The 19511-nt window shown below is 35.3% G+C and overlaps 1 protein-coding gene across 1 annotated transcript in view; it reads right to left on the bottom strand.

Annotated features, from left to right (window-relative positions):
* The window catches only part of ESF1 (ESF1 nucleolar pre-rRNA processing protein homolog), a 59449-nt gene that overhangs the window by 25700 nt on the left and 14238 nt on the right, over positions 1–19511 (bottom strand). Inside the window, exons 8-9 of the mRNA XM_060123798.1 lie at positions 17867–18014; positions 12589–12750 (exon numbers count right to left, since the gene is read on the bottom strand). Coding sequence (XP_059979781.1) covers positions 12589–12750; positions 17867–18014 — 310 coding nt within the window. The remainder of the gene's footprint in view (positions 1–12588; positions 12751–17866; positions 18015–19511) is intronic.

Below are 19511 nucleotides of genomic sequence, written 5' to 3' on the forward strand. Positions count from 1 at the left end.
CTTTGTGACTTGGGCACCTCTCTGCCCTCACCTTCTATTACTGTCCACTCCCTGGCTCATTCTGCCTCATTATTCCTGAACAAATCAGAAATGCTTTCCCCTCAGGGCTTTTTGCATTTATTGCTTCCTCTGCCTGAAATGTTCTTTCCCAGGATAACACACAGGGTGCAATGTCTTTCCCATTAGCTCTTTGTACAAATGTCATTTTCTCAATGAAGCCTTCCCCTACTGTCCTTTTTAAATGGCTACCCCCTCCCACCCATGAACTTCCTGTTCCCCATCTAGGTTTTATCCTTTTGTTTCTATAGCCCTTAATCATCATCTGATTATTTTACCTATTTATTTGTTTACCAATTCCCTTCATCCCCTCTCCCCCAATGTATACACACTAAAATGTAAGACCCCACAAAGGCCTGGATCTTTGTCTGTTTTGTTCAGTGCTATCAGAGAAGAGTCTGGCACACAGAGCAGGAACTCAACAAATATTTGAGAGTAATACACAAATTGAAACCATAATGAGATACCATTGCTTACATACTCAATTGGCAAAAAATCACCTGACAATATAAACTAATGGTGAGGATAAAGAGCTATGGGAACTCACACTACTGGTTAGAGTAAATGGTACAAGCACCTGGGAAAACAATTTGGCATGACCTAGTTAAGGTAATTGGGAGCATGCTGTACAACCAAGAAATTCTACACATATCCAAGAAATTCAATATATACCTAGGTGATAAGTCCAAGAATATTCACAAAGACATTGTTTATAATAGCAAAACACCGCAATAACCGGCAATAGAACAAATATACTATGATATATCTATAATGGAATTCTATGTAACAGTGAAAATTAACGGACCATGTCTTCACATATGGATTATGAATAACTCTCAAAACAGAACGTTAACAGCAAAAAGCAACTGACAGAAGAATACACAGAGGATGCTTTTATAAACTTCAAAATTAACAAAACTAAATATAGGCTGTTTAGGGATACATGCATAGGTGGTAAAACTATTGTATAGAAAAGGGGGATGATTAATATGGAATGCAGTTTCATAGTTTATTCCGATAGAGAAAGGAAGAGGGTGTAAGAGAGGAGTCTCACAGGCGACCGCATATGTTGGTAATGTTCTTTCTTAAGCTGGGTGCACAGGTGTTCATTTTATTCTTTTCCTTTAAACTGTATACATACATAGTGTTTACTTTTGTATCTAGGCTCTACTTTCCCACAATAAAGTTGTTTAAAAAAAAAAGGGTAGTAAATGTTCAGTCTTTGACAACTGTGTGCTAAACTAGGTTTCACTGCCTTTAGTCATTTAATCCCCATCAGAACAGTAGGTACCTAAACTCAGATTTTCTGACACAAGCCCTCTATGCTCTTTCCATGATCACAGTAAACTACTAATGCTATCCCAAACTTCATTGTAAGACAGTCCCGATCTATACACTGTTTTTGGAAAATCCACCTGTAAATTGATGGCTTGAAACTTAGGAGTGTCTAATTGTTTCCCTCCCTGGGAGAGGTTCTGACTACAGAAACTATGAACATAAGGGCATTTTGAGGCTGCAGCACAACCGAAATGTCATTTCTAAATTAATTAAACAAAAAAAAATCTTTCTTTAATAAAAATGAAAAGAAATGAAAAGCACTTCAACCTCCCTAGCATTTCAATATTTAACGACCTCTTAAGCTATATTTTTCTTGCTGCAATCTAAGTATTTTCTTCCACATATACTGGGCTGAGTTTATATAAGTAAACTGTAATTCTGACTACTGCTAAAAAGATTTCCCAAATAACTATTAGGAAAGCAGTGTCTTCCCAACCTTTCTCCTATTATGACAGATATAAAAAATAATGCTTGCACAGCACACTGGAGTAAATGGAGGAGGCTACCAGAGAAGGAAACGAAGCTGGGGGCTCTGGTTGGTCTAAAGGCTAAAGGGATCAATACCTGGGGAAATCTGTAATCCACAGGTGGTATGCTAGTTGGGGATCTCTGAAGTAGAGTACCATTTAAGGTTTACTCCTTTTCTAGTATTTGTAATTAACTCAGAGTTTATTTCATTGGCAGTGTCCTCCACTGCAACATTGAAAAGTTACAGAATGAGAATTAATAGAGAATTAAAGTAACACTGAAAATTAGGACTTCAATATATCCATGGCTTGTTTTATAAGCTAGCACTGTTTCTATTCTTAGGGATTCTCTGTTGACAGAAATCTACTAAACTAATCTATGATGGGTCAAGCATTCCCTGGGTCCAAAAAGATATCAGAATCTTGGAATACCAACTAACAACACGTATGCCTAGAAGCCTGCAGTGCAGTGTTCAACAGCAAATACGCAAAGCCTTCTGTTGGCTTTTTTTTTTTTTAAGACCTTCAGAGCAGCTTATTAATCAGAAGACAGGCTTCTTAGACATTGTCACACGTGTGATCCTGGCCGTAGACCAAACTGTTCCCATACCCTGAGAAGTCTGCTTCTGGTTCGAAATTATGAATCCAAATAAATTACTTAAAAAAATTTTTAAATCTCTCTATGTTTCCACAGAAAGAAGCAGCAATGGAAACCTAAAATGAAATATGATTTATGACAATCTAAGGTGACAATGCTTAGGAAAAGCTTGGTGAAGTCCAAGGCAGACAGATATCCCTAATTTATGCAAGCCAATTCTTACGCCTTCAAAATGCATGCTTCAATTTACCACTGACGCGTATCATTCCAAACACCAAGGGAACCCGCCCAAGTCAAATTATTGGCACTCATCTTTTGACATACATAGGATCAGATTTTCAAGTTTATGCCAAATAATTTTACAGATAAAAGTTTTCCATGTCACTGAATGAGTAGATTGAGCTAAGGCTATCTCTTGATAGCTCATTTGATGAGAACTATCCCCCACCCTCAATGAAGATTATCATGAGAGTGGGGAAAGTACTTGTACACTCTCTTCCCCTAGTAGATTACATCAGGCAAACAGTGTCACTGTGTATTGAAAATAATACAGAGCCCCTCCCACACGATACCTGCAGATTCAACCTGCTTAGCTACCAGTTCAATCCACAATATTTTTACCAGCTTTACCTTGGACCTCAAAGTTTTAAATTATCATTGCATTATAGTCAGTGAGCAGTTGTCTACAATGGTCTAACCAAAAGGGCACTGAGAAAGGCTGGCAAATCTTTCAGAGCGCAGGAACATGGCATATGGTCCCAAAGTGGGATTAAGTTTTATATCAAACCAAAGATCTATAGAAAGTACTTATGCCTTTTCCTTTATGTGGCTTCAAACCTTGAGCCAACTGTAGAAACTAGATTTGATTTTGTGTATTTTATCAGCATTTCTGAGGAGGCTTCATAAATTAAAAAGTAAGAAGCTCCTTAGTTAGCACCATGAATTAACAGAACTGTTTCAAGATAAATGATAAGAGGCATGAAGATGTTCTACCCATAGGAATTTATCCCTAAGAAAATTCAATATAAGATTATGTCCTCCGTAATAGCAAAACATTAGAAAGAGCCTAAAACATAAATTAGATACACAATGGAATGTGATGCAGGCATTATGATTAAAAGATTATTTAGAAACATGTAAAAATAAGTATGAGAAATGAAACAAAAAAGGTGAATGCAAAGTAGGAGTATAATCAACTACATGTGCCTGTAGAAGATAATGGATAAAAATGAATGTGTAATAGCTAAAACATGGAAGCAACTCAAGTGTCCATCAATGGATGAACTGGGTAAGCAAAATGCAGCATATATACATATATATACACACATACATACCATGGAATATTACTCAGCCTTAAGAAGGATGCTACAACACAGATGAACCTTGAGGACATTCTGCTAACTGAAATAAGTCAGTGACAAAAAGACAAATACTGTATGTATGATTCCATTTATATGAGATACTTAGAGTAGCCAAAATCAGAGAGACAGAAAGTAGAATGGTGGTTGCCAGGGGCTGGGGGAGGGGCAATGAAGACTTGTTTAATGGATATAGAGATTCAGTTTTATAAAGATGAAAATGCATATGGAGATGGATGGTTGTGATGGCTGCACAATAGTATGAATGTTCTTAATACCACTGCACTACACACTTGAACATAGTTAAGATGGTAAAGTTTATGTTATATATATTTTACCACAAAAAAATTGGGAAAAAAATCAAACGTGTTAAAGTAGTATAGGGTTATATGACTTTTCAATCTTAGAAAAAAAAGAACAGCAATAATGAAACTGCTGAAAGTAGTCTGAGTGAATTCTGTCAAAATAACACATGGAACATGTGTGTGAAAAATGACAGTGTGCTAGCCAGGCAGTCAGTATATAGAATGATGACGTGGGACAACCTCAAACAGAATAGGCAAAAGCTCTGCTTTAAAGACCAAAGAATTCACAACTTCAAACAAATCACCATAGCTGTGGGCTGCGGGAAAACAATACATGAAACACACTCTCTGGTCTTGAACCGACTTTGGGCAGATTGTAAATCTAACGCAAAGTCAAAAAAAGTACTACTGTCTGGAAATAGTAGCTACAGATGCAAACAGTACAACTGACATGACACACAGGCAGAGAGGGAAAGGACCACATTAAGAGAATCAGCCTAGATGCTGGCAACCAGAAGCACTTATTGATTTATGTATTTAATTGGGATCCTAAAACAGCAGACCAATTAATCTAAAACTTCAAAAGGTATGGGAATTTTTAGCACTTTCTGAAACTACTACTATTATAAAAATATCTTCAGTTCTGCTTTAGATCTTTTTTTTTAAAAAACTTCTTGGAAAACTTAAAAAAATTAAATCTTAATACTAACAGAGAAAATTATTGTTAAAATAATCCAGTAACTTCTGAGAAATTTACTGGCAACTCTATGGAGAAAATGTGCTAGCTACCACTGTTTTTAGATAACCCTAGCTGCTTCTCATTTTTATTACACATTCCACAAATGATTTAATTTTTCTTTTTTGGGGGGCGGCACAGTAAAAGTTTCAGCTTATTACCGTACAAGGCCCTTATAGTCAACCTGTTAATGTCTCTGTGTTTAAGCTTCCCATTGGGTCACTGAATAGAGAAACGGAGATGGAATAAAGATGGGGAAAAAGGAAGTACAAAGGATAAAGATCAGATACCAGAATCAAACAGAACTACAGCTGTGAAGCGTGGAGGAAAGAGTAAGTAGAGGGAGGAGGAGCTGCGACCCCACCTCTCGCCTCCGTGCGTGTGGGAGTCAAGAAAGACTCCTCTTGCAGGGTGAGACAGCAAGGAGTCCTTCCTTCTTCTCTGCCTTCCATGTCTCCTTCAAAAGACTAAGAATCCCACAGCTCTGGGTGTTTCCGACAAGATCTGCCCAGACACTGACAGTCTCACCACTAGTACAGCTTTAAGAGGTCAGTATTCATCTCATTATATCCTTTATCTCTATTTAATTCTGTCATCACAAGAAGTCCACAACTTCCAAATCATCCCTTCTCCTAAAAATATGCTGAATATTCCCATTCCCACCCTTCCCCAAAAAGAACATTTCTACACCTTAGTCCATCATAATCAGTCATTAATAGTTATTAACAAAATCCTCTTTATTCATTCCCTTGCTAATTTGAGTCTCACTGAAACCTGGTTCTTCTCTGAGGACACTGTTTCTCCTGCAGCTCTTCTAGGTGGTGAATTTTTTTTCTCCCACAGTCTGTCCATCTTGCTACTCACTGCCAACTCCAGTCCACTGGCTGGTCTTCCTCCTAAAGTCCCCAACTTTTAGTAACATGTTATCAGACTACACCACCTACTCCCCCGTTACTGCAGAGATCTAATGACTATAGTCACACCCCTCACTTCTTGAACAGCTAAGCTTTGGCTCACTGCCACTCTCTCCAATTCTAGCCCTGTCATAATTCTTGGTGATTCCAATGTCCACACAGATGACTGTTCCAACACCCTGTGCCTCACAGTTCACTGACTATTATTCCATACTCCCTGTAATCTCAGAAACTCCCCCCATAACTAGAACTGTCATTACCCAAACTGCAAACACACCATAATCTTAATTTCAAGTATCCTACTCCTCAACCACTAGCTCCAATCCTTCCATTTTATTCTCTCTAGTACCCCAAGGCTAACAATTCTTTTGTCTCACAGGGACCTACAGTCCATCAATCCTCTGACCTTTCCCCCATCCGTCACCCCAATATACCCTCATTTCCCTCCTAACCCAACATAGATACTACGGTCCATCATTACAATCGCCCCCTCCCCACCTCATCCCTACTCTCAGCTGGTGACTTTACTTCCCATTTCACTAGAAAAATATAAGCAAATAGAAGTGTACCACAAGCTCCCACCACCATTTCTACTCATTACTCTCTGTGACCATATTCCTTCCCTTCTCTCCTGTTACAATGGATGAAATGTCCATGCACATCTACCAAAGGCCAATTCCTCCACTCGAGCAAAAACATTCCAACTCCTTTTGCCTACTTTAGAATGTAGTTCTCTGCATCATTTTTTCCTGTCTGTGGATCACTCCCAGAAGTAATATAGCATGCTGTTATTTCCCTCTCATATTAAAGAAAAATGCTCTCTTGATCTCACTTTCCCTTCCAGTTTCTAGAGGGAGTTCTACTAGCATAAGTTAGAATGCTAACTACCAAATGTAGAAGAAATGACCGAAACAGAAAATCAATATTCTGCAACTAACAATATAATAACTGATTCAAGCAAGGATCTATAAATCTATAAAAATCTATAACATCACCAAGTAAAATGTTGGGGAACAGGATATTCACACACTGCACAAATTACCTATCAGTTACAAAAGAAAAAGTGGAGCTTTATGATGGAAAAATCAGTAGGACACCACCTTAACTGAGTGAGCAAAGTTAACAGCACAAAAAATGGGACAAACTGACATTATGTGCCTCCTGATGTGAAGCAATGGGAAGTATACAACATCATTCATGGAAAATTCTTGCCAAAAACTTTTCAGCTGAATTGTGAGGAAACAATCAGACAAATCCATATTGTGGGTATTCTATAAGTCAACTACTGTAGACACTTTAAAAATGACTAGTCCTGGATTAGGAAAAAACACTGTAAAGAATATTACTGGAATGAGTGAGAAATTTGACTACTATTTTAACGATATTAAATTCCCTTAGTGTGATAATAGTGTCATGCTTATGTAGAAGAATGTCTTTGTGTTTGGAAGTTACATGTCGAAGTATTTTTTTAAGGATGAAGTGTGATGATGCCTGCAACTTCCTAATCGTCAAATATTTTAGAAAAAGGAGTTGTCTCTCCTAACTGTCTCCAATTCCACACTCCTCATTCTCTCCTAACCCCATTAAGCTCATCCTCCCCATTCTACCAAAACTCTTCAATGGTCTCTACATTGCTAAATCCCATGGTTTTTCTTAGTCTGTATTTTACTGACCCATCTTCTCACTGAAATGCATTCTTCACTTGGGCACCTGGATACCCCACAACCTTGAATTTCCTCCTTTGCTTCAGGTAGCTTCTTCCCAGCTGCCTCTGGATGGTCCCTGCTCAACTCTCCTCAACCTCTAAATGCTGGAGTACTCCAAGTGATCAATTTTTGAACCTCTTTTCTTTTCTACCTACAATCACTCCGTTGGTGTTCTTTACTTACAGAGATCTGTACAATGAAGATTCTCAAATTTATATCTCCGGTCTTGACCTCTTCCCTGAACTTTAAACTGGATATCCAACTATCTCCTTGGCATGTCTATTTCAATATATAATAGGCACCTTACATGTGACGAAGAGAATTTCTGAAGTTCCCCTGAAAACCTGTCCAACCCACAATCTTTATTATCTCAGGATTATTACAATAGCCTCTTGACTGATCTCCCCAATTTTGTCCCTCCCTGCCACTTTAATCTACTCTCAAGTAGAGCAGCCAGATTGGTCCTGTTAAAAATAAGTCAGCTCCTCTTTTTATTGTATCTATGGGATGATGGATGCTAACTAAACTTATGGCAGTAATCATTTTACAATATATGTAGGTCAAACTATTATGCTGTACACCTTAATCGTATACAGTAACATATGTCACATATGTCAATTATATGTCAATAAAACTGGAAAAATACCAAGTCAGATCTTATTGCTCCTCAGCTTAAATACTCCAATGGTTTCTCATCTCACTCAGAGATGTTCAAGCCCTTAAAATGGTCTGCAAGACCCTCATGATCTGGCCCCATTAACTCTCTGACATCATCCATTATTCTCTCCTTCACTCACTCACTGTGGTCACACTGTTCTCTGTGCTGCTCCTCAAACACACTAGATAAGCCACAGCTTCAAGGCCACTCACTTGCTAACCCCTCTGCTCGCACAATCTCCTCTGCATGGCTCACCCCCGACCTCCACTTCCTTTAGTCTCTGCTCAAATATCTTTCTTACTAAAGACTTATCTGTCTCCCCTTAACCAGAAATATAAGCTTTATGAGGTCAAGGATTTGTATGTTTTGCTCACATGGTGTCTAGAATGGTTCTTGGCATATGCTCAATATTTGAAGGAAAGTTCAGGCACTGCAGGATGATGAGTAGAAAAAAGACCAGACATCCTTTTCACCTGTGTCTATTAATCAGGAGATAACTAAGAAAAAGAGGACTTTCATCATATCTAATTTCCTTTAAGATTATAGACAAAGAAACATGTCATTATCTGTTCATATGCTGGATGAAATTTCAAAGATTAAAATACACGGCTTGCAGTATCTACAACAAAAAATTATTATCACATAAATTATTAGGTGAGGTTATTTAATATATGAGATAAAACTCATTATGCTTTATTTATATGTATATTACAAATTCCCTAATGAAGCACATTCATCGATAAAGTCTCAATATGCTAATTACATGTGTTACTTTCTCTACTCATCAAAATGAGTCAGGCAGGATACCTTATTAGCAACACATTGAGATGGGCAATGTTACTCCACATCAAAACAATGAATTACAACGTTCCTTAAAAATCTTAAAATTCAACATTTTTAATCATTTATAATCTCAATTAATAACGCTGTATTATCACATCTCCATGAGAAACTAAAACATCAAGAGAAAGAGTAGTTCACTCCAGTTGTTACACCCATGTACCTGTTATCTGCCTCCCTTAACACTTACCCTCGAAGAATTAAACTCCTAATGTTACTACACTGTATAATCCAACGTGAAAAGATAGGAAGTTTAAACAGTCTAAACTAAAATTTCTTTCAAGCCACGCCAAGTGCAGCAACTGTTAGTGATTATTAAGAGTACTTATTTTTCTGCAGTTTAATATTTTGGAAATTCAAGCCACAGAAAAACTGATGCATGATATACTATAATCTCATACTGACCCTCTGTGGTTTTCTGAAGTATAACATCAAAAAAGTCCTGCGGTTCAGGGTAATTGTTACTGGGAACATACATTTCTTAAGACACAAATTCAACAAAATACACGTATGACATGAATAGTACTGTGTAGCTTACAAAGTACTCTATAATATCTCAAATTAAGCAAGAAAGGTATTATTAGTCCCACTTTCCAAATAAGTAAACTGAGATCCTGAAAGAGTAGTTCATTTTTCTCACTTAACATGTCTAGTACGTAAAAGACCCTTTACATTTACATACACAAAGAAAACGTATGCACGCACTTGTGTGCACGTCCATACCAAAGATTCACAGGGTAATAATACCCCATACGGGGCCTTCAAAAATACTACGGTTAAAGACTTTAAAAAATGCATTATATAGCAAAATATCAACTTTCCTTCATTCATCTAAGAGTAAAAATTACATAGCGAATGTTGATGATAATTCCATGAAACTGGCACTTTCATCATTGCTGAAGGCATTAAAAACCGGTACAACCCTTTTGGAAAGCAATTTGGCAGTAATCTCAAGACACAAAAAGTGTCCGTGTCCTTTCCTAGTAATTCCATTTCTGGGAAGCTAGCCTACGAAAATAATTTAAAATATGGAAAAAGCTATAGATTATTTATAACATTCTAGATGTTTGGCATCTGAGATTTTAAATTTGAGGCTTGGACACTGGTAGTTTTAACAGCTTGTGAGAGAACCACAGGTTGATCCATAGCATATGTAAAGCGGCTATGTGAGTGAGGAAGTCATGTTACTAACTGATGAGTGAGCCTGACTGCCAGCATTAGCTTCTCCTTGTGGTCTCTACAAGTTCTCACATGCACAGACGTTTCTAAAATGGGGTGGGTGGGTGGGAATAAGCATCTTTGTTAAAAAATTGTTTTTATAAGTAAAAGGCCCTAAAATAGCAAGCCTATTACTTGGCTGGTGATAAAAGTGAAGAGATCTAAGGAAGTACTGATATTTGTGGGTTTGGGAATGGTAACAGCCTTAGATCAAATTTCTTTTCAATGCCATGGGCCTATTGTAATGAAAGATCAGAAACATGACTAAATATTCAACAATAGAAAAATGATAAATTAAACCACAATCTACCTAATCACTCAGTGGCTGAATAAGGGTAATGGAATTACAGATGCTAATTTTTCATTTTACATTTTCAAAATATTTTATATGACATTAATATCACATCCACAAATAGCAAAGTCAAGATAAAAATGTACTGCTAAATATAAAAGGGAACAGTTACTAATTCATCACATGAGATCAGCATTACCCTGATACCAAAAGCTAATTAAGGACATTTCAAGAAACGAAAACTATAGACAAATATTCCTCATTAACACAGGTTCAAAAATCTTTTATGAAACATTACTAAACTGAGTCCAGGAATATAAAAAAAGTACAATGAACCATGACTAAGTGAGGTTTATCCTAGGAAAACTGTACTGCTTAAATCTTCCTATGTATCACTTTTTGGTATTTGCACTACATAACTGTACTAATAAAGACAAAGGTTAGATCTGGCCCACTCAATATAGCTCTAAAATATTTACTATAAAACTCTGCAATCAACTTTATTTTAAATCTTCTTTCTCAAATAGTCACCTGAATACCTCAATTTAAAATATGTTCATTTAAAATATCTTCATTCAATAAGCTCATTCTAAGATTAGAATTAAGCTACAATTACAACATACTTGACTAAAAGACAAAATTCAACATTTCTTGGAATCATAAATCCAAGGACCTCATATAAAAAAATTTCTTCACACATCTCTGAGTGGTATGGTTGTATTGCCTTATTGTGAGACTTACTGACAAAGGACACTCAACTCCTTAAAGCAGCCTCTGTGCTCTTCTGATGAACAATCCTAATGATATAGAGAATTCCTCTTTACCTTACACTGAAATCTACTTTCCTTCAACTTTTATCCACTGGTAAAAGCACTGACTTCTGAGGTAGTATGTGAGATTAAGTCTCTGTTTACATACTCAGCCTCCAAGTACTTGAAAATTACTATTAAGTCACTTTTTAGACTTTTCCTCTCCAAGCTAAATTAATTGAGTTCTCTCAACCACTGTTCATAGGATAACACTACTAAACTTCATTTTTTCTTACCACCACTTCCTGCAAAAGCCAAACATTTAAAACAAATGGGTTATAACATAGCACCATGTTCCTATAGAAATAGGCAGAAGATATGTGTATATCCTAATAAATTTACTGCAAGAGTCAATCAATCCTCAAATATCAAAATATCCTAGTTTCCGCCCCCTCAAATAAAAACAACCTAACAGATATTTTACTCTCAGTGCAAAAACATACTAGTGTAAGAAACAGAAGTAACTGAATATAGAACAGTTAATGCAATGGTGCTATAAGTAGTATTTTTTCATCTAGAGACGAATTGAGGCTAAAAGAATTGAATCCTTGTCAAAAATTATACCTACCTTTAAAAGATATACATATATGTAAAAAGCAGTAATTTGCCAAAAAAACCCCACATTATTTGCAAAGGTACATGCTGATTTGCCCAGGATGGTTAAGAAAAAATGCATATGCTAGAAAACAACCCTCCTTTATCCTAGCTTTTTCTTTGTTTAGCTTTGACATGGTTTTAATGTTATTGTACTAGTATTGGGTTATTGAACTCTTCAAGGCAGTTATAAAAACCACTTACGATGCTATACTTCTTTGTTCAAAAATACTCAAACATTGCACAACTGAGATGGAAAACTATGTATTACATATTTTGTGTTAGTGAAACCTCACTAATTAAAGTCTAGTAGCAGTTACTGGAGAAAAGTCCACTTATTAATAACATATTTTGAAAAAAAGTTTAATGACTTTAGAATACATGGTGCCTGGATTCAAATTTCTATAACCTGGGAATACTGGAATCAAACCTAGGAAAGGTCTACTTTTATAAATGGATAATTTGTAGTTAGTAAATTAAAGAGACAAAGAATAAGCCACAGGAGTAGAAAACGCTGGTGCTAAAGTGAATTAAATCATGCATGCAGATATCATGTCATCTTCCTCACCAAAACACTCCTTGAAAATGTGATTTTTTTAAAGTTTATGTTTCCAAAGAGTTGATCTTCGTTTCTTTCATATCCAACATCCCCAAACGAAGGAAAACAAGTGAACATTTAGTTAGTATCTAATTCTTACCTGGAACCCACTTAATTTCCATTTCCATATCATTTTCTTTGCCTTTCTTTTCTTTTTCTTGAATAACTTGCAAGAGCTGCCTATATTTAGCAATTTGTTCTTCATCATCCTTCTGGCTTCTTTTTGTTTTCCCACCTTCTTCTACACTGACTCCATCATCACCTAACAAAAAAATCAATTTCATTTAATACACAGAAATAATTTACTTCTAACTTCAGTGTTTAATCTCAGTCACTGCAGCACCCTTCTAAACAATGTCAGATACACTATAACAATAGAATATCAAAATCAGACTTAAATTTCTTAATACAAAATGAGTTAAATGACTTAGGTCTTGTTTATGATAAAAATCAGTTGCAATATAAGTTAGCATGGTCACAATATTACACTTGGGAATCTCTTTTTATTAAAATTCATATTTCAAAATAATCCTGTAGTCATGTAACATCCTTAGACTTTTCCGCCCTGCAAGCAAGATAGCAGGGATGGCACTTTTTTCCTCTTTATGTCTCCCACCATCCAACAGTGTGGCTTTAAAATGTATGGTCAATAAAAGGAGACTGAATAGTGTTGAGATGCATCTGATAAATGGATTTAGCCATTCATGCTGATGATACAGATAAAGGAAGTTGCCTGTAATCCAAAACAAAGAATAATGAGTCCTTTCCATTTGATAGTGAGCAAGCATGCTTACTCTCAGGATCTCATTAATACATTAAGAATAAAAATGAATAAATTAGAAGTTTGTGCAATTAATTTCCTCATGTGGAAAATATTCACGTTTACATTTCCTAATTTCATAAAAATAATTATAATACAATGGAACAGTATAAAATTCATGGGCAAAAAATACGAAAGAAAACTAATACGTGAAAGTTTGTTTGCTCTATATTTCCACTGTAATTCTCCAAGTCAAAAACATAAATTAAGAACCTGGGTTTTAATGCAAAACATACTTACTGAATTGACTAAATGTCCCCAGTACAGTAAAATTTAGAAGTAGCATACAGAAGACCCTCCCTTCTATGAGCTACGGCTAACCGGTCACTAAATATGTCTGACATTATTAAGCATTCAGCTGTGAAACATCAACGTTAACAGACTGTCCTTACATTTTCAAAAAGGTGATGTGAAAAAAATTGGTTAAGTAAATGTTTTTATAGTTTTTTTCTCTAAATGAATAAAAAATAGTCCATGACATTCTTTCCATCCTATCACACTTTTACATTTTCACTCAAACAGCTGAAATTCATTTTTTTCCTGTTTGTGCTTTGTGCCACAATAATAATGTTGGATGGAATTCTGTCATGTATCCCGTAATTCAATGGATAAAACATCAGGAACACATTAACAAAATGGCAATGTATTTCTTTCTATTAAATGCTTACTTCTGAAAATATAATTAGAAGCAAGCTCCTTCCAGGTTGAAATTTTAGTGGTAAGTCTCTGATGGCCTACTTTAAATTGATTTTTTTCCAGTACTAAAATTTTACTTTCTGAATCTCTAAAATGTGGGTTAACTCATGGAAGTCTGTTTTTTCCCAATTCAAGGACAAAACTTTGTGAAAGCCTTAATAATATAAAAGGAGAAAAAAATTAACTGTAAATGTAAGAAACCCTGGTATAATCTCTTATAAACTACAACAGGAACATATAGTAACTCTAAGGCATTCAAATATACTAAATGTATCTATCAGAGGTACTAAACTATAGATAAAAATGACTTTGCAATCAATTAAAATACTGAAGAAAAATAAAAATGCATGCTTTAAAAAAGTTAATTAGTATATTTCAAACAAAAAGCCATTAATCCTTAAAGTTTTAGAAGTAAAGACATATGACATGAGGTAGTATGCTAAGACTTTACATACATTATCTCAATTTTTCCAACTATGAGCAGGTACTATTATGATCCTCATTTCATACCTTTGGAAAGAAAAGGCTTGAGGGCTAAGAAAACCTAACCTAAGTAACTTCACTATGTGGTGAAGTCAGGAATTGAATCAGCAAAGCCCAAGACCTTAACAAGAATATATTGACAAATTAATGGTTATCTTCCCATAATATTTACTGCCCTAATGTATTCAATAATGTCATTTCAAAATCTAGTTAAGTTCTCCCAAAGCAAACAAAGAAAACCTATTTGAAAAACTTGTATTCAATCCTCTTAAGAATACACGGAATGATCTTTTTTCCTTTATCTTAGAGCTGCTACTAAAGAAAAACTATCCAGAATTTTCAGAAAAGTGTTAAATGACCATATAGTATATAAATAAAAGAAAATGTAGATAAATTAGTGTATCTATGGGGGTAAAAAATGTAAAGGCTATTTGAGAAAGACTCAGCTGTTCTGTATACACTAAAAATAACATGGTCACTCAACTGTTTGGAATGCCAAAGAAATTAACAAGCAACAGCCATCAAGGCCTTAAATATGAAGGCTTTTGTGTCCATATAACTACCACTGCAAATCATATACTTTTTCAAAGATTATTAGATACCTAAGAAATTATGTGGTTTTATTAATATGAGATTTCTGAACAAAGAAACTGGAATGATTAAACATGATTCTCCATTCAATGCGTAAACAGAGTTCAAGAGTAATACTTTATGAAAAACTTAGATCAGTGAAGCAATATCTTCAATAGCCTAAAATCATAGGATCTTAAGAAAGTTAAGGTTTAATGGTCCTATGATAATACTAAAGAAGCATTTTAGGATTTATTTAATTTCACATTTACAAAATTGTAAATTATAAAAACAATATATATGCAAAAGAAAACCCAAAAGGACAGGTATGAAAAATGTCAGGCTATAAATAAAAGTAAGAATATTCACTCCTGCTAATTTAAAATACCTTATGTTTAACTTTTATGGTTCATTTGCTGTCAGCACGTAATTCTATCTTACTCATAATTGTGCATGGTTGAGAATTCATCTAGTAAACAAAAATGAAAGTGTGAAGATATCTGGGAGAGAGTATCAACCAAAAACTAATAAGAAATTACAATCAAGCAACCAAATTTCCAAACAGAGCCAGATCCAATATAAGGGAAAAGGGGTTTTTTGGCCCTATTTTTAAAAAATGAGCTATTTTAAGCAAACAACATATATAATTTAAAAATACACCATCGATCATTTTAATCGTCAAAAAAATTTTTAGATAAAGATATAGACAATCTGAGAACTTCTGCTTCCATTAATGGGAAGCTAGGTACACTTCAGACCAACCATTTTACTGAGGACATCAAGCTGGATGAAGTGTTTAAAAAAATCTTTTTAAAAGATTCAGAGGGATTTAAAAAAGAAAAAAAGAAAACTTCAAAGAACTGACAAATTAGTGAAGAATTACCAAGTCAAAATCAAGAAGATGGTGATCAGAGAGATGACCCCAGTGTTCAAGACCTATTTGCCCTGAGTGCATGTACTGATCTACCAAAGAAACAGCTGTGAGACTAACCTATAGTTCTGGCAGCCTGACAGGCTAAGAAGACAAAAGTTAAAGAACCAGCTAGTACCCCCACATTTGGGTCCCACAGTAGGGACCCAAAAGGATATACTCCAGGGCAAGGGTCAACCAGAAGTAAACTAGCTCTCACAGAGACCTGCATTGCCCACTAGGTCCAGGGAACCTCAAGTCTTAAAATTTGGAGTGATGTGGTTCCAGAATGACCAGAGTAAATGAAAGTCCTCTCTGATGAGACACTCTCACCTCAAATATCAAACCGGCACAAAAAGTTAACCAGGCATACAAGTGAACAGGAGAAGTATCTTGTAAAGTAACAGAAATCAACTCCAAAAGATTTGAAATGAATACTGAAATTATCAGACATACACTACAAAAACATGTTTCCTCTGTTTACAGAAATAAAAGAAGGCACTGAAAATAACTGCAATGAGTAAAAAACGTTAAAAAGTTGATATTGCTGACCTGAAAAATAGTCAAACTGGACTTTTACAAGTAAAAAAATATAATAATCAAAATTAACTCAATGAACAGTCCATCAGCAGATTCAACACTGCTGAAAAGAGAATTAGTGGACTGGAAGATAGCTAAGAAAAAATATTCAGAAAGCAACACAGAAATACAATAGATAAAAAATACAGGAGAGAAACAACATGGAAGTTACAGTGAAACGATCTAACATATATTTAATTGGAGTCCCAGAGGAGAGGGGAGAAGAAACACCTGAACAGATAATGGCTGAGAATATTCCAAAACTGACTGAAAGATACCATGCCACAAATGCAAGAAACCCAACCAACCCCAAGCACAATAAATTAAAAAAATCTATTCTTAGTTCATATTAAAACTGCAGAAAAACAAAAAGGAAGAGAAAACTTTAAAGGCAGCCAATGAATAAAATCCAGGCAACCTTCAAAAGACTGAAAAAAGTAGACCGACGGCTGACTTCTCAAAAACAACAATGAAGCCAGAAGCCAGCAGGATATTATCCTCAATGTGGAGACAGGAGGACTGTCCACCTAGAATTTTTTTACCAGTGAAGACATCTTCACAAATAAGGCAAAAAAGGAAATTTTTAGAGTAAACTAAAATTCAAGAGCTTGACACCAGTAGATACTACTGGAAATTATCAAAGATATACTTAGGGCAGAAGGAAAATGATCCCAGACAGAAGTATGAGATTTAGAAAAGAATAAGGAGCAAAAGTAGTATGGAAAATGTGGGTAAATTTAAACAAAAGAGTAATATTAATGTCCTATGGGACTTAAGAATTACAATATACAGAATAGCATGAAAGTTGTTTTAAGATTCCTTGTATTCTCTAGGAGGATAAAAATATTAATTAGCATTAAACTTTAATAAGGACACAAGTCATGATTTCTAGGATAATCACTAAATGGACAGAAAGAGTCTACTTTGTAAACTAATTGAGCAGAAAAATGGAATGTAAAAAATAATCCAAAAGAAGTTCTTAGTTTAAAAAGGGGGGGTAATAAAGCATTTTACTAGTTTAAGTGATTGCATTACTACAACAATCATGACTAGTCTAAAAGGCCAGACTTTTTTGTGAGGTCAGGGTTTCAAAGAGTTTTTGGTTAAAGAAATTCAGGCTAAGAAAATACCTTTAAACAAAAAATTTCAATTACTATCTAAAGGTGTATATAATACTGTGTATGTGAGCTTACTTCACAGACAGTTTGAAGATTAGTTTGATATTCCCTTTTAAGCTACTGTCAAACTTATTTCCATTAGTAAGTCTAGTTTAGGTATCCAAATGCTTACAAATGTAGAACACCAAAAGATGAACAGTACCTTGTAGCTCCTCTTCTATCTCTTCTTCGTCTTCACTAGAGGAAGCTAAGTAGGCTTGAAAATCCATGTCCAAAAGCTCTTCCTTTTTAAACTTCCTGTTGAGTGTTGTAATTCTTTCATGATCTGTCTCATCCCAAGTGATCTCCACCTTTCACCAATGAATAAGAAAAAAAACAACAAATAAAATAAAAATGGAAATGTCAGCAACCCAAACTTGTTAAAGAATATTTATCGTTAATTTGTATGTTTAACAGTAAACTAAAAAAGTTAAGACGTGCTAAAACAAATAATAAATAACATGCTTAATGAAAAGTTTTCTACCTGTGGAAAGGGAACCATTTCAATTAACCTGTGCCTTCATCCTCCTAACTCTTTACTATATGCAAGGTACTCTATTATTTGGAGTAAAAATTCATCAGTGTATGGACTGATTGTGGTGAAAAGAAACAAGAAAATGCACTAGTGAAAAAAGTAACATTATTATGAATGAGTCAAGACATGTTTTTCACCTGGAGTTCTAGGCATTTCAGGAGGTCTACAAACTGTCTGAAATTTGCTGATAAAGCTTTCAACACAACCTCAGTGTGGTCCATTTTCCAAAAGAGATTAAGAGCCACTGATGAAAAAGGCATCTATTTGTTGGAAGTACAGTAAACCCCCACAACACAGGAATTCATCTATAACATCATCGGTCTTGTGATTGGCTCCTGTCTTCTATGTAGCCCCCATTCTCAGAGTCCAGTTAGAGGTTTAATCTTCATCACAGGGCAGGTCCCACATCCTTGCTGTTTTTCCCCCTCAGGCTAATCTTTCCAGTTCAGGACAACAAAATGGGCACCAAGAGATCCAATCCTTAAAACAGTTGCCATTGTCAGAGAAATTCCAGCTAGTCACCATTCAGAATTACTCTTATTCCGATAATTAAGACTGAGCTGATAACCACAAAACCACTGATGGAACTGGAACAGATGTGGATGATACAGCCAGACCATAGGAACTCCAGACTGGCTGGCTGGATAGGCTTGCCCATTTTTCAGTCTTGAAAATAACATGATCCTACATTTTATGTGACTGAATCTTTTAGACTTCACTTATTGCATACTGGTGGGGTTTCCCTGTACTCAGTAACTAATTAAGGCCACACAGTACCCACAGGCTGCAGGTGACAGATACAGCAGCTCTCTTTCTGACACCAGCCTATCCTCAGAAGAGCACAGTGGCTTGTTACAAAAAAGGCAATGAGAAGCCTGTATGGCTGCTGCAGAGTCCAGCTGTGGATAGAAGGTATATGGAGTAGAAGAGCAGAGAAACTAGGCAGCTAAGTAACAAACTAATTCAATAAAAATCTTTTGGCTGTTCATTATTAAGCATTAATGTGACATCTAGTAGTCCTGAATTATTCTACTTCAATTGTTTTTAGAATTTTGGATCATATCTGCAGAAAAAATGTGTTTCTATTTTAAATTTCCACTGGTTTTAACTGTGATTTGAAGTAATCTGTTACCTCCTTACCCCTACTCCCTAGGATATTAATAACTAACATATTACTTATTAAAGAATCTAGTTAAGTAACACTCTATGGGAAAGATAGAAGAGAAAAAAGAACATTTGCAGGTAATTGACTCAGGCTTAAAGGCATAACAAA

This window comes from Lagenorhynchus albirostris, chromosome 15 (genome assembly GCF_949774975.1).
Source record: "Lagenorhynchus albirostris chromosome 15, mLagAlb1.1, whole genome shotgun sequence".
Taxonomy (NCBI): Eukaryota; Metazoa; Chordata; class Mammalia; order Artiodactyla; family Delphinidae; genus Lagenorhynchus; species Lagenorhynchus albirostris.